Here is a 13,188-nt window from a genome sequence, read left to right on the forward strand (position 1 = left end):
AGATACCTTTCTACCCTGGATCTTTAGCTTAAATGTCTTGGGACCACGCTGGATCACTGGAAATGGCCCATCGTAAGGAGGATCCAATGATAGATGGAGCTAATCATTTCTCAAAAATACATGGGAAACAGTCTCCACATCTTTAAACATGAAAATGTTGCAGTTTCCCTGTCAAGAGACTGACTGTGGCTGGAGTCGGCAAAGGCTCTGCCGGAAAGTGGTGACATAATCTGCAGTAGCAGTAATGGCACAAGTGGGAGGGGAAAATAATTCTCCAGGGAGCCGCAGTGTTTGGCCAAAAATGACCTCTGAAGGCATTGCCTCCATATCTTCTTTAAATGTGGACCTCAGACCCATGAAAAACACAGGCAGGACATTGGTCCATTGGTTTCCACCATGGCAACAGATAGCCGCCTTCAACTGACGGGGGGAACACTTCTCATGCCTCTGGGAAAACACGAAAGAAAGGGGTTTATGGTCCATATAGATGGTGAAGGTTCATCCTTCCACCATATGCCGGAACTGGAGCACTGCCTTATATGCTGCTAAAAGTTCCCTGTCATAAGCACTATAACGCCTTTCAGCATCACTCAGTTTCTTGACCCAGAAACCGTGAGGCTGATATCCTTTGAAAGTGAGTTGTTGAAGGACGGCGCCAAACAAAAACTCAGAAGCATCTGTGAAATGGGCTAGGGGTAAAGACACCTTCGGATGTGCTAAAACAGCACTAATGCATAAAGCCTGTTTGCAGGCTAGGAACAAAGTCTCTAATGCTGGTGCCCAGCTGATTGAGTCCTTGCCGTTCACCTTGCCCGCCAGAAGGGTGGGCAAGGTGAACGGCTATGGGGAGCCTGGGTATTTGCGGCATTAGGGATAAACCCGCGGTAATAATTTACCATCCCTAAAAATTGCCGCAGCTGGCATATGGTAGCTGGTAGGGGGAAAATCACGCATGGCATTAACCTTCTTGGTGAGTGGTTTAGTTCCCTCCTCCGACACCGTGCATCCTAGAAACTGTACCTCATTCGCACCGAAAACACACTTCGAGGGATTAATAACCACGCCGTGATCCCTCAAGCGGCCAAATATTGTCCACAGATGCTGCTCATGCTCCATAGAATTACGTGATGCAACAAGGATATCATCTATATATGCGTATGCGTAAGGCAATCCCTTTAGCACCTCATCTATAAACCTCTGAAAGGTCTGTGCAGCATTTCGAAGGCCAAATGTCATAAATGGAAACTCAAAGAGGCCGAAAGGCGTTATTATTGCAGTTTTGGGAATATGTGGGGAGGGTTGACAGGTATGTGGTGGAAAGCCCGAACTAAATCAATTTTCGAAAATATGGCACAGCCACATAACCCCTGCGAAAAATCCTCGATATGCGGTACCGGGTAACGATCAGGCACGGTCCTGGAAATCAGCGAGCGGTAGTCGCCACACGGGCGCCACTTGGCGCTCTTCTTCGGCACCAGGTGTAGGGCAGATGACCAAGTGCTAGATGACCTCCGCGCAGTACCTGTCTGAAGCATCAGCTCAAATTCCTTCTTGGCAATGGCAAGCTTGTCTGGTGCGAGACGGCGGGGCCTAGATGAAACCGGAGGGCCAGGGGAGGTCTCTATAAAATGAAACGTGGAGTGCTTGACTCGCCGGGGAGCTCCCGATGGAATTGTAATCTCCGGGAATTCGGCAATAAGGCTTCCACTTGACCTTTGCTGGGATAGGCGACCGTGCCCTTAACCGATAGCGTCGTCACATTGTCCACCAAACGTTTATGAGCCATATCCACTAGGAGACCGACATGGCGGAAAAAATCTGCCCCTATTCATGGCTGCGGCACATCGGCAACGACAAACTTCCACCAATATTCTCGCCGGAGGCCAAGGGAAAGAGTGACAGATCCGTACGTGGTGATGGCCGTGTCATTGGCAGCGAAAAGCTGGTGGTACCAGCAGATGCCTTGGCCTCGCTGGGAATGAATTGAGGACTGGTGACGGGGTGGGGCTCGGCCGCGGCTGCCGGAACGGGGATGCGAGTATGGGCAGTGCTCGTTGGCGAGCGCTGCCACTTGTTGAGAGAGGTTTTCTATCTTCTCCATCAGTGCACTAATAACTGGGTTGGGGGCCACTGCGGCAGCGTACGGCGAATGAGTCACCTCCGTTACCTTGTCTGCCAGGGTGGCGAGATCTCCCAAACTCGTCGACGTCTGGGTGACTAAAATGGCGTGGACGGAACGCGGCAGGTGGCTCAACCAAATTGTCCGTAAAAGGTCGTCCGGAACGGCTCCGCCAGGCAAAGAGCGAAGATGTCGCAGAAACTGCGACGGTCTGTGGTCACCCATGTCTTCATTCCCGAGGAGTTGCTTGATCCTTTGCTCCTCGGACGGCGTAACCCACCGGACCAATTCTTCTCGCAACCGCTTGTACCTGTCCGTTAAGGGAGGGTTGACGCTTATGTCCTCGACCTCTTGTGCGTAACGGGTGTCGATATTCGCCACAACCACCCAAAACTTGTCAGTATTCTCGGTTATGCCCGCAAGGCGAAAATTCCCTTCGAGTTGGGCGAACCAGAGCTGTGGCTTCTCCGGACAAAATGGCGGCACCCGCTTGACCACGTGGTTGACGGCGTCTGTATTTTCGGCCATATTCCCGTTAGGCCCGCGAGATCAACTATCACCTAAAAATTTACAGAAACGGCGAGTACTGCAAGTTTCCGATGCCACCAAATAAATATAAAAATTTTTCACTCGCAACATTTGAGGCGATCACGTCGGGGTAACCAATTTATGGGGTTGCTGGAAATTATATTAGCGCGACCGGTGCTAGGAAATGCTAATTAATCGCATTCAAAGTGTTTGAATAAACAGCAGATTTATTCTGTGTGCTGTGAATAACAGACCAAGGTCAATGCGGTAAGATATATGCCATGGGCGCAGCGTGCACAAAAGGGATGAATGCTCGGCTGGGGTTGAGACATGACTGGTTTCCGCATGGGTCAAGATGCCTCCTCATGGGTCGTGTCTAAGGTGACACCTCGCGGCACACCCCTAAATCATTTGATAGTGATGATGGACTGGAATGCGACGGTACGGGAAGGAAAAGATGGTGATGTGGTGGGGGAATACGGTTTAGGCATGAGGAATGACCGCGGGGAGAAAGCAGTTGAGTTCTGCAGGAGAAAGGGGTTAGTCAGCACCAACACTTGGTTTAGACATCACGAAAGACACAGTTATACATGGAAAATCCCAGGTGACTTAGAAAGGTATCAGCTAGATTATATCCTGGTTAGACACAGGTTTAGGAACGTTGTGATGAATTCGCACAGCTTCCCGGGAGCGAATGCGGACTCTGACCACAATTTAGTTGTTATGAAATGTAGCGTCAGTTTCAAAAAGATAAGGCAGGGGTGGCGAATTAGAAAATGGAATGTGGAAGTATTAAATAGGGTGGAAAGGTACAAGTACCAACAGGCTGTAGAGGAAATCATGGAGGATGGTAAAATGCTAAGTAGTATGAAAGAAAAATGGAAATCTTTCAAGAAAGGGTTATTGAAAGCCGCTAAAGACACTATTGGAACCGTTAAAGTGAAAATGATTAAGAAACCTAGGATCACGGATGAGATGATTGCAAAGATGGATGAGAGGAGAAAATGGAGCAATGTCAATACAGAGATAGACAAACTGGAGTATAAATAATTAAACAATAAATTGAGGTGGGCCACAAATAAAGCAAAAGAAGCATGGTGGAAGACGCAGTGTGAGGATATGGAAAGTCTGTAGAGGAAGGGCAAAATTGGTGTGCTGTACAGCAAAGTTAAATCTTTATCGGGAAGTAAGAAAGGAAGATATATGCTAACAGTTAGATATGAGGCAGGTAAAATAATAACTGACGCAGAAAATATCCAAGAGAGATTTCCATATAGATGAACTGTATGGTAAAGAACTTAGACTTACATTGGTAGACATAGAAAAGAACATGACGTGGAGGAAGATAGCTTAGGTCCAGGCATACTTGACAATGAGATAGAAAGGACATTAAGGGAGATGAAACTAAATAAGCCCTGTGGAACGACTGAAATGCCTAGGAAAATATGAGACGAAGAGGTTATATGGGCTCATTCGTAGTATATATGAGGTAGGAATCTGGCCGGAAGACTTTGTGAGATCAGTTTTAGTTCCTATTCCAAAAATGGTAAAGGCTACATCATGTGAGGATTACAGGGCAATGAGTTTGATATCCCACACAGCTAAAGTTGTTCTAAGGATCATAAACAAAAGGATAGAGAGTAGGGCAAATGATTACTTGGGGATGATCAGTTTAGGTTTAGGAAGGGGAAAGGTAGGCATGATGCCATTTCAGTAATTAGATTATTAATTGAGAGAAATATAGAATACAACCAGGATGTATTTGCCTGTTTCGTAGATTTCGAAAAAGCATTTGATAGAGTGAATTGGGAAAAACTAATGAGTTTATTGTAGAAAAAGGAATAGATTGGAGGGAATTGAGGCTAATCTGCAACCTGTACATGTGTCAGACTGCTCAGGTGCGATTGGAGAACAGGAAGTCCAGATGGGAAGCGTTAGGAAGAGGTGTAAGGCAGGGTTGCCCATTATTGCCATTGTTGTTCAACCTGTTTGTAGAGGAAATGATTAAAGAGGCATGGGAGGAACTGGAGGTAGGAATGAAATTGGGTGGGAAATTCGTAAAATCAGTTACGTTTGCTGATGAACAAGCTTTAGTTTGTCAGCAGCCAAGGGGTTGCAAGCATTGCTGAGTGAATTGGAAATTCAGTGCGACAGGTATGGGATGAGAATCAATATTAATAAAACAAAGGTTATGCGATTTCCTAGAAAGACAAAGGCTAAGCTTAACATTAAAGTATGAGGGCAAAAACTAGAGCAGGTAGAACTGTTAATGTATCTCGGAAGTGTTTTGGACCAACACGGTCAGAGCAGTAGGGATGTAAGGAGGAGAATTGCGCTAGGCAAAGAGGCTTTCACAAGGAGGAGGGAGTTGATGACAGGGACGTTGAGTAAGGATATTAAGAAAAGACTCATAAAAACTTTAATATGGAGCGTAGCCATGTAGGGTGTGGAAACTTGGTCATTGAAGCAGGAGGATAGACATAGACTGGAGGCTTTTGAAATGTTGGTGTGGAGAAGATTGGAGAAGGTGAAATGGACAGAGAAGTAAACAATTGAGGAAGTACGTGGTATGGTGGGCGAAGAGAGGGGTTTGTTGAGAGAAATCCTATGGAGGCAGGAAAAGTGGATGAAGGGTGTACTGACCGGCAGTGGGATGTTGAAGACTATGATTGAGGGGAGAATGTTAGGCACACGAGGAAAGGGAAGGAACAGGAAAGGGATGTAGGATGGGATGAACGGAGGAAGAAAGAACTCAGAGGTGAAGAGGGACCTGATGTAGAGTAGGAACTTGGATTTTGTGTTTTGTTAGGAGTTACAAAATATTTATTTTGTAGCTGTGTCCATCAAAAAACCTACCTTAAGTGGTAGATTACCTAATATTTATAATAATAGTATATATAAAATGTAAAATGGATGAGCACTATATATATATATATATACACACGAGGGTCATCCGGAAAGTAGTACCCGTTCGTGCCGCATGAAGTGCTGACGACGCGAGTAGCCGCTGGACGAGGTCAGATAGCTTCAGTGGCTTGTCTGCCTTCTCTGAGCCAAGTTGCGTGACGCTAGCATTGCCTGTGTTGTTTCTGTGATTGTTTACAATGTTTAAAAAAATTGAGAACGCCGCCAGTTTTGAAGTGAGGGCAGTGATTAAATTCCTCAATGCAAGAAACGTTCGCCCATGTGATATTCATCGCCAATTAAAGAAGGTGTATGGAGACAATGTAATGGACGAGTCGTCTGTTCGGCGGTGGTGTCGCAACTTCAACATGGGGAGGGGGAACACACACGACGATGAGCGTTCGGGGAGACCATCTGTCATTACAGACCAACTGGTGAGCTCAGTTGACGAATTCGTGAGGAACGATCGGCGCGTCACAATTGATGACATCTGTGAGCATTTTCCCAATGTTTCTCGAACAATTGTTCATGAAATTGTTAAACACCATCTGCATTATGCAAAAATTTGTGCAAGATGGGTCCCTCGCGTATCTCAATGAGCTGGCGGCAAAGGACTATGCAGCAGGAATACAGAAACTTGTCACACGTTATGACAAATGCCTTAATTTGCTTGGAGATTATGTTGAGAAGTAGTTTAAAGTATCCTCTTTCAAATAAAATTTTTTATGTTTGTTAATATTTACTTTTGTGTCTTTATTTCACGAACGGGTACTACTTTCCGGATGACCCTCGTGTGTGTGTGTGTGTATATATATATATATATATATATATATATATATATATATATATATATATATATATATATATATATATATATATATATATATATATATATATATATATATATATATATATATATATATATATATATATATATATATATATATATATATATATAATGTAAAATGAATGGGCACTACATATATAAACCATATATATATTTATATATGTGTGTGTGTGTATATATATATATATATATATATAATGTAAAATGAATGGGCACTACATATATAAACCATATATATATTTATATATGTGTGTGTGTGTGTATATATATATATATATATATATATATATATATATATATATAATAATAATAATAATAATAATTTTATTGGACATTAAACAAAATAGTTTTGCAATAGTCTTCGTCATAGAGATACATAGTATAAACACATATTACAAATCAAATATTACATATTACAGTCAAAATACATTTGATGAGACAAATGATTGTATGTCTATCATGGACCACACAATTTTTGAATCAAAAAACTCATTTACTGAGTAGAATGCTTTTTTAGTCAGCCAGTTCCGGATAACTTTCTTAAACTTGGGCACACTCACAACTTTAGCCTCAGAGGGCAATCTATTAAACAAACGAATTTTTAGAATATTGAAAGAATTGCTGTTCTTGGCTAATCTGCAATAGGGAATGTCTAGTGTATCGCTGTTCCTTGTATTATGAGAATGGAAGTTAGACCTTTTCTCGAAAGAGCTAAGGTTTTCCTTGACATTACATAGGCATTTATAGATATACAGACTATGCAGAGTCATGATGCCCAATATATATATATATATATATATATATATATGTGTGTGTGTGTGTGTGTGTGTGTGTGTGTGTGTGTGTGTGTGTATTTTCCCAAAAACCACAATTTCATTGGAATTACCACAATCATTCTATTCTCATCAATAATTGATCAAAGCATATTTAATTTAAAAAAATTGTGGAGATATATGGATTTAATTTGAAAAAGAGTTCAATGTCAATTTTAACTATTTTTAGCACAAAACATTAGAGAATATTTTATCTGGTTCCTCTAAAGGGCTAACTGTTATCTACAATAGAAGTCATTTTTAATTTTTTTATGGTTAATATAAAAATAGAAGTTGAAATATGCTGATTTATTTTCATTTATGTCTCAATGATCTTATGAAAAGAATGATAAAAATGCATCTCATGTCATTATTTTATCATGATTATTTTTCAATTTGTACTTATATTATTGTAGAATTATTATTTTGTCAAAATACTAGCCTCAATGCATGCAAGGTCTGTCCCAAAAGTAGTAAGACTAAGTTGATTTAAAGAAATTTATTGCCTGGATTGATTTATTCACTCAAAAGTCTTTGAAGGAGCACCCTTGAGTGTCCACACCCTGTTGCCAGTGAGTTTTTCAAGTCTTGTACATCTTCTGGAAGGCATTGCCCACATTGCTGCTAAGCTCCCTCATCAACACCTGTTGTAACACTGACACCGAGTCATGGTGACATCCTTTCAGCAGGGATTTGAGGTGAGAGAAGAGGAAGAAGTCTAGTGGGGCAAAGTCAGGGCTGTAGGGTGGCTGAGGCAGAGTTGCCATATTTTGCCAGGGCAGGTGGTCCGTTACTCAGAGAGCATTCCCAGCACCAAATTCGCTCAGACCTTTCTCATGACATACTTCTTTGGTCAGACGTCAATGCACACCACTTTTAGAGATGCTAGGAGCATCAGAAACAATGCAAACACTTAATCTGAGATCCCTGTCCAACAAAGCCTTGAAATATTTTCGTTTCTTTCTAAAGTCGAAGGTCATCCTGCACGTTTAGCATCTTAAAAATCTTCTCTACCCTCCTGAAAAATAGTTTTCCCCTTAGAAACACCCAATCTACCCATGGCATTACTACAATAAGCTGCATTGAGCATTTCATGAGCTTCCTTCCCAGTTTCATGCAACGTTCGATGGCATAACACTGCTCCAATAACCAATTCATGACTGAGCATAATGAGGTTAAGTTATAGAGGTTTCACAAACAAACTATCCATACTCCACAAAGACTGGGAACTGTCCTGGGCCTCCAGTCTTTCCCTCCCTCGAACCCAGCCAGAGAAACCACCTCCCATCCATCCATCTGACTACCCGCAAAAAGAAATAAGTCATACTACTTTTGGGAAAGACCTTGTATATTTTCATGCATGAATGTTTCAATAGCTCATTAGCGGAGAGTCGTTGACTTTTCAGTGCCCACTGGCACATTCACCCCTTCACTCACACCGGATGATGATGTGTTCAAGCACCTCGCCACGGTCTATGCCCGAGCACATCCCAAGATGCACCAGCGTGGTCAATGCGAGTCCTTCCTATCATCAAACCCTACCTTTGAAGATGGCATTACCAATGGAGCAAGTTGGTACTCCATAACTGGTGAGCCTATACTTCCTTGAAGGCAGGAGATGGGTTGTAAGAAGATTGGGATGGAGTGGCATCACAGGCAAATGCACTGGAGTCCTTAATTCAATTTATTGATGGAAGATATAGGTTTGATTTCAGCAGGCTAAAAACCATTTCACTAATATCCCTTCTAGGCTGTATGGAAAACATTTTTAATATACACATTTGTATATCTTGTCAGAAGGTATGCTTCAATGAGTACACCCAAAGGTGACCACTTCACCAAGAGAAGTTTAATGTGTCAAAGCGCCAGATTTATCTCCATTCTAAATCTATTTTATAATCTCTCATTAACTTCTTATGCTTCCAAAATGATGAGGTTACATTCAAAAATTATTTTGTAAAAAAGTAATCCAAAAATAAAAAGCCTGAAAAGATGAAGGCAAATAATAAATTTCTCTTGGTTCTTCAATCAACTTTTTCTTTTGAAAATTTTTAATGGTGTTACTCTTATCAAAACAATATAAAATAAAACAATATTTACACTTTTCTGTGATTTAGGTAATTCAATCTCATCCATCTGTCTAATCAATCAATTACTAAACTTCATTGGTTAGAGATAAACATTATGTAACATATAAATGAAAGCACTGAGGAATAGCTTAAATGCTCTGTGACACTCCTCACTTATTAGATTTCTTTGCATTATTTGAATGGCTGAAGTGCTATGGGAAGTCAAATAATGGACAAATCAAATTTTAATTATTTCGATTCATCTGCTATAAAACATCTTTGTTTAAAAAGAGTAGTGTTAATGCTGCTAAGTAAGACTACATATAAAAGAGCTATTTGATTTTTTCCATTTCTATTTTCAAATAGGAGGCATGCAGGACTACAATTATGTATGGCATGGCTGCATGGAAATCACATTAGAAATCTCATGCTGTAAATACCCATCTCACAATGAACTGAATAAACTATGGAATGAAAACAGAGAGGTAAGAAGCCTCTGGCACTAATATAATTTCCAAATATATTTATGTTCAAAGGAGATAACAAACCACTGCTACATTTAATCAATATTTGATTTTTTCATTTAAGAATCTGTTTTTGCCAGCCTATTCCCAGTGTGTAAATTGATACTATAGCCATATTTTTCATCAAGTGAAATTTAATGAGACAAGTCCTCTTCATTTTTTCATATTACAGGAAAGCCAAATTCCAAGTCAATAGATGTCACTTAAATTTATATACTTTTAAAAACATCAATTTTTCCTTTTTTAAAACTGTTTTGTTAGACAAGTTCATAAAATAAATGAATCATATATATTTCATTAATGCCATATACATATCAAAGCATGAAATGTAATTATTAAAAAATAAATTCATAATGAAAATCAGGCTTTTTCTTGATTTAGTGATTGATGCAATTATAGCACAATAAATTTCTGCTATGAGAAAAAAGGATTTTTCTCTTTCTGGATCAATCAAGAATATTTTTAATGTTCTGGACATATAAATAAAACAGTTTCTGGTGTCACTTGGTGTAAAATCTTCATATTGAACTTAAAATTAAACCACTTGGCTTTTCGACGTAGAAAAAGTTTCTATGTGGAAAAGCCAAGTGGTTTAATTTCAAGTTCTATACATATGCCTAAACTGCTGATAAAGGAAGGAAAAATAATGTGAAGTCACTTAAATGTAAGAAATTGCAGATATTTTTGTTGAAAGAAGTGTACTTAGAGGTAGTTTTTACTCTTATGTTCTAATTCCAATGAAATTGTGTTAGCTCACGCAACTTTTGTGTCTATTTAGGTACATCATATTATAACATTTGGCTTCTCTTGTCCCCTCTTCTATTATTTCATCAGGAAGCTGACAATTTCTTTGTACTTAAACTCTTATTCATTCTGTTTCATTGTCCTCTAGTTACAATCCTCCAATGAATACTTCCCCCCATAACATCCTTAGATCTGTGTTGGCTGGAGTAATGATAATTGCTCCAGATAGAGTGACCCAACTAGTTAGGTTGAATGATAGAAGACAGGGGAGAGGCTGGCTTCTACCATTCATCAGTGACTGAACCCCATGGGATGGCCATTTGAGTAAGAGTACCACATTAAAACACTACTGAGGAAGGCAACAGGGACCTCTATGACTATTCATCCGCCTCAATTAAATACCCCATGAAATAATGATGGAAATTGATTCGAGCTAGCATCCTGGCAACTACGAGACTCGGCCAACAGGGCTATGTACTTTGTCTGGCAGTGGGAGAGGCAAGGTTTACACAGTCATCATCTCAAGAAATCTTTGCAGGACGAAATCAATCTCAGTAGAATAGAAGACAGATGGGGATGAACCATTCAGGACAGGGGCTTGGAATATTAGGCTGATCCTAAGGATATGAAAATTATTAAATATAAAGTGGAAGATGGGGAGAGGAAATATATAGATTTTAAGGGTATTGATGTGGATATAATGCTTTTTTTTAAGGGTATTGGATATAGTGAGATAGAAGGATATTATGTATTTCTGGAGCAATTGTTATAGAGTAATATATTTAAAAAAGTGATTTCTAAAGATAGATGTGTAGAAATTACAACATTCGAGTTAACAAACGTGCAGAATATGGGAAATGAGACAATAGTGCGTTCATACCAACCACCTGGAGGTGATGTCAACAATTTCTTTGTAAAATTTGAGCAGTTGTTATTAAGTGTCAGGAAAAAAATAAGGGCCTAATATGTGGTGATTTCAATACTGATATATCCTCCTAAAATGATCTGTCCACTAAATTTAGTGAAATTGTGTTGTCTGTACAGATTAACTTCACTTATAAGCTCCCCAACCAGAGAGACTGTAACCTCTTCCAAAGGAATTGACCTTGTTCTCACTAATCTCCACTTTAAGTGAAAATTATTACTGAAAGGTTGTCAACTTAAACATTTCTGACCAGTATGCAAAAATGGTATTTGTCCCAAAGTCGAAGGAAGCGGTGTGTAAGATCTATCAAAGGTATTATCCAATCAATAGTGTAATTCTTTCCATTAGCAATTGTGTAAGATGTCATGGGATACCTTGTACAATTTAAAGTGTATACAATAAATGTGCATTTATTTCATAAGCATTGTAAAACTCATCTTTCAAGAATGCTTGCCTCAAAGAATAGTTCCTGTGAAAGGCTATAATAAAATTAAGTACTGGGTGACGTGAGAGCAGCAAGCAATCAATTTAGGGGATTATGTGAATTGAAAAAAGGGAAGGATGATTCAAGCTTCATTAAATACTTCCAGAGCTATAAAAGAGGGTATAAGTCCTTACTGCTTCATGCGAGGAAATCATATTAAAACAAAGTCATCAGCCAGTCTGAGAATATCACTAAAACATCATGGCAAGTAGTTAACAATATAACCAGGGGAAAGGCACACAAGAAAGAAATTTTAACATTAAAAAATGGGGAGGGAGTCACTCTATCCGATATCTTAAACAAGTAGAAGAGTTTGCAAAAAATTACCCAATTAATTTGCCTCTGAATTGACAAAATTGAATAATAATAGATTAGTTGCACCGTTTTGCCTGCATGTGATGTCTTCCATTGCCCTCTTTCCTGCAAACAGAGGATGAGATCTTGAAGTGCATCAGGAGACTTAGAAGTAACCCATCAGTCAGAATCGATGATATCCGTCTTTGATTGTAAAAAAATGCTCTTCAGCAATAAGCAGAGCCTTAATATCTTTATTAAATGATTCCTTCATAAGTGGTGAGTTTCCAGACTATCTAAAAATAGCAAAGATAAAACTTATATAAGGATTATGGGAAAAACACTTTGATTTCTTGTGCAGCTAAGGTGAGACTTAGGATTATTAATAAAAGGATTGAGAGGAGGGTAAATGATTATTTTAGAGGATAATAATTATAAGTCCCGGAAAGGGATGGGTATACATAATGCCAAAGTATTGATGAGGTCACTGATACAAAGGAGCATAGAATACATTCAGTATGTACGAGGGTCATCCGGAAAGTAGTACCCGTTCGTGCCGCATGAAGTACTGACGACGCGAGTAGCCGCTGGACGAGGTCAGATAGCTTCAGTGGCTTGTCTGCCTTCTCTGAGCCAAGTTGCGTGACGCTAGCATTGCCTGTGTTGTTTCTGTGATTGTTTACAATGTTTAAAAAAATTGAGAACGCCGCCAGTTGTGAAGTGAGGGCAGTGATTAAATTCCTCAATGCAAGAAACGTTCGCCCATGTGATATTCATCGCCAATTAAAGGAGGTGTATGGAGACAATGTAATGGACGAGTCGTCTGTTCGGCGGTGGTGTCGCAACTTCAACATGGGGAGGGGGAACACACACGACGATGAGCGTTCGGAGAGACCGTCTGTCATTACAGACCAACTGGTGAGCTCAGTTGACGAATT

The 13,188-nt window shown here is 39.9% G+C and overlaps 1 protein-coding gene across 2 annotated transcripts in view; it reads left to right on the forward strand.

The window, feature by feature from the left end:
* LOC139686686 (carboxypeptidase D-like) overlaps positions 1 to 13,188 on the forward strand; it is a 32,959-nt gene that overhangs the window by 15,136 nt on the left and 4,635 nt on the right. For both annotated transcript variants that reach the window (XM_071583724.1, XM_071583723.1), the window contains exons 6-7: positions 8,617 to 8,799; positions 9,646 to 9,764. In XM_071583724.1, the coding sequence (XP_071439825.1) occupies positions 8,617 to 8,799; positions 9,646 to 9,764 (302 nt within the window). The remainder of the gene's footprint in view (positions 1 to 8,616; positions 8,800 to 9,645; positions 9,765 to 13,188) is intronic.

The sequence above is a fragment of the Hetaerina americana genome, unplaced genomic scaffold, assembly GCF_022747635.1.
Source record: "Hetaerina americana unplaced genomic scaffold, ioHetAmer1.1.p SCAF_148, whole genome shotgun sequence".
In the NCBI taxonomy this organism is placed as follows: domain Eukaryota; kingdom Metazoa; phylum Arthropoda; class Insecta; order Odonata; family Calopterygidae; genus Hetaerina; species Hetaerina americana.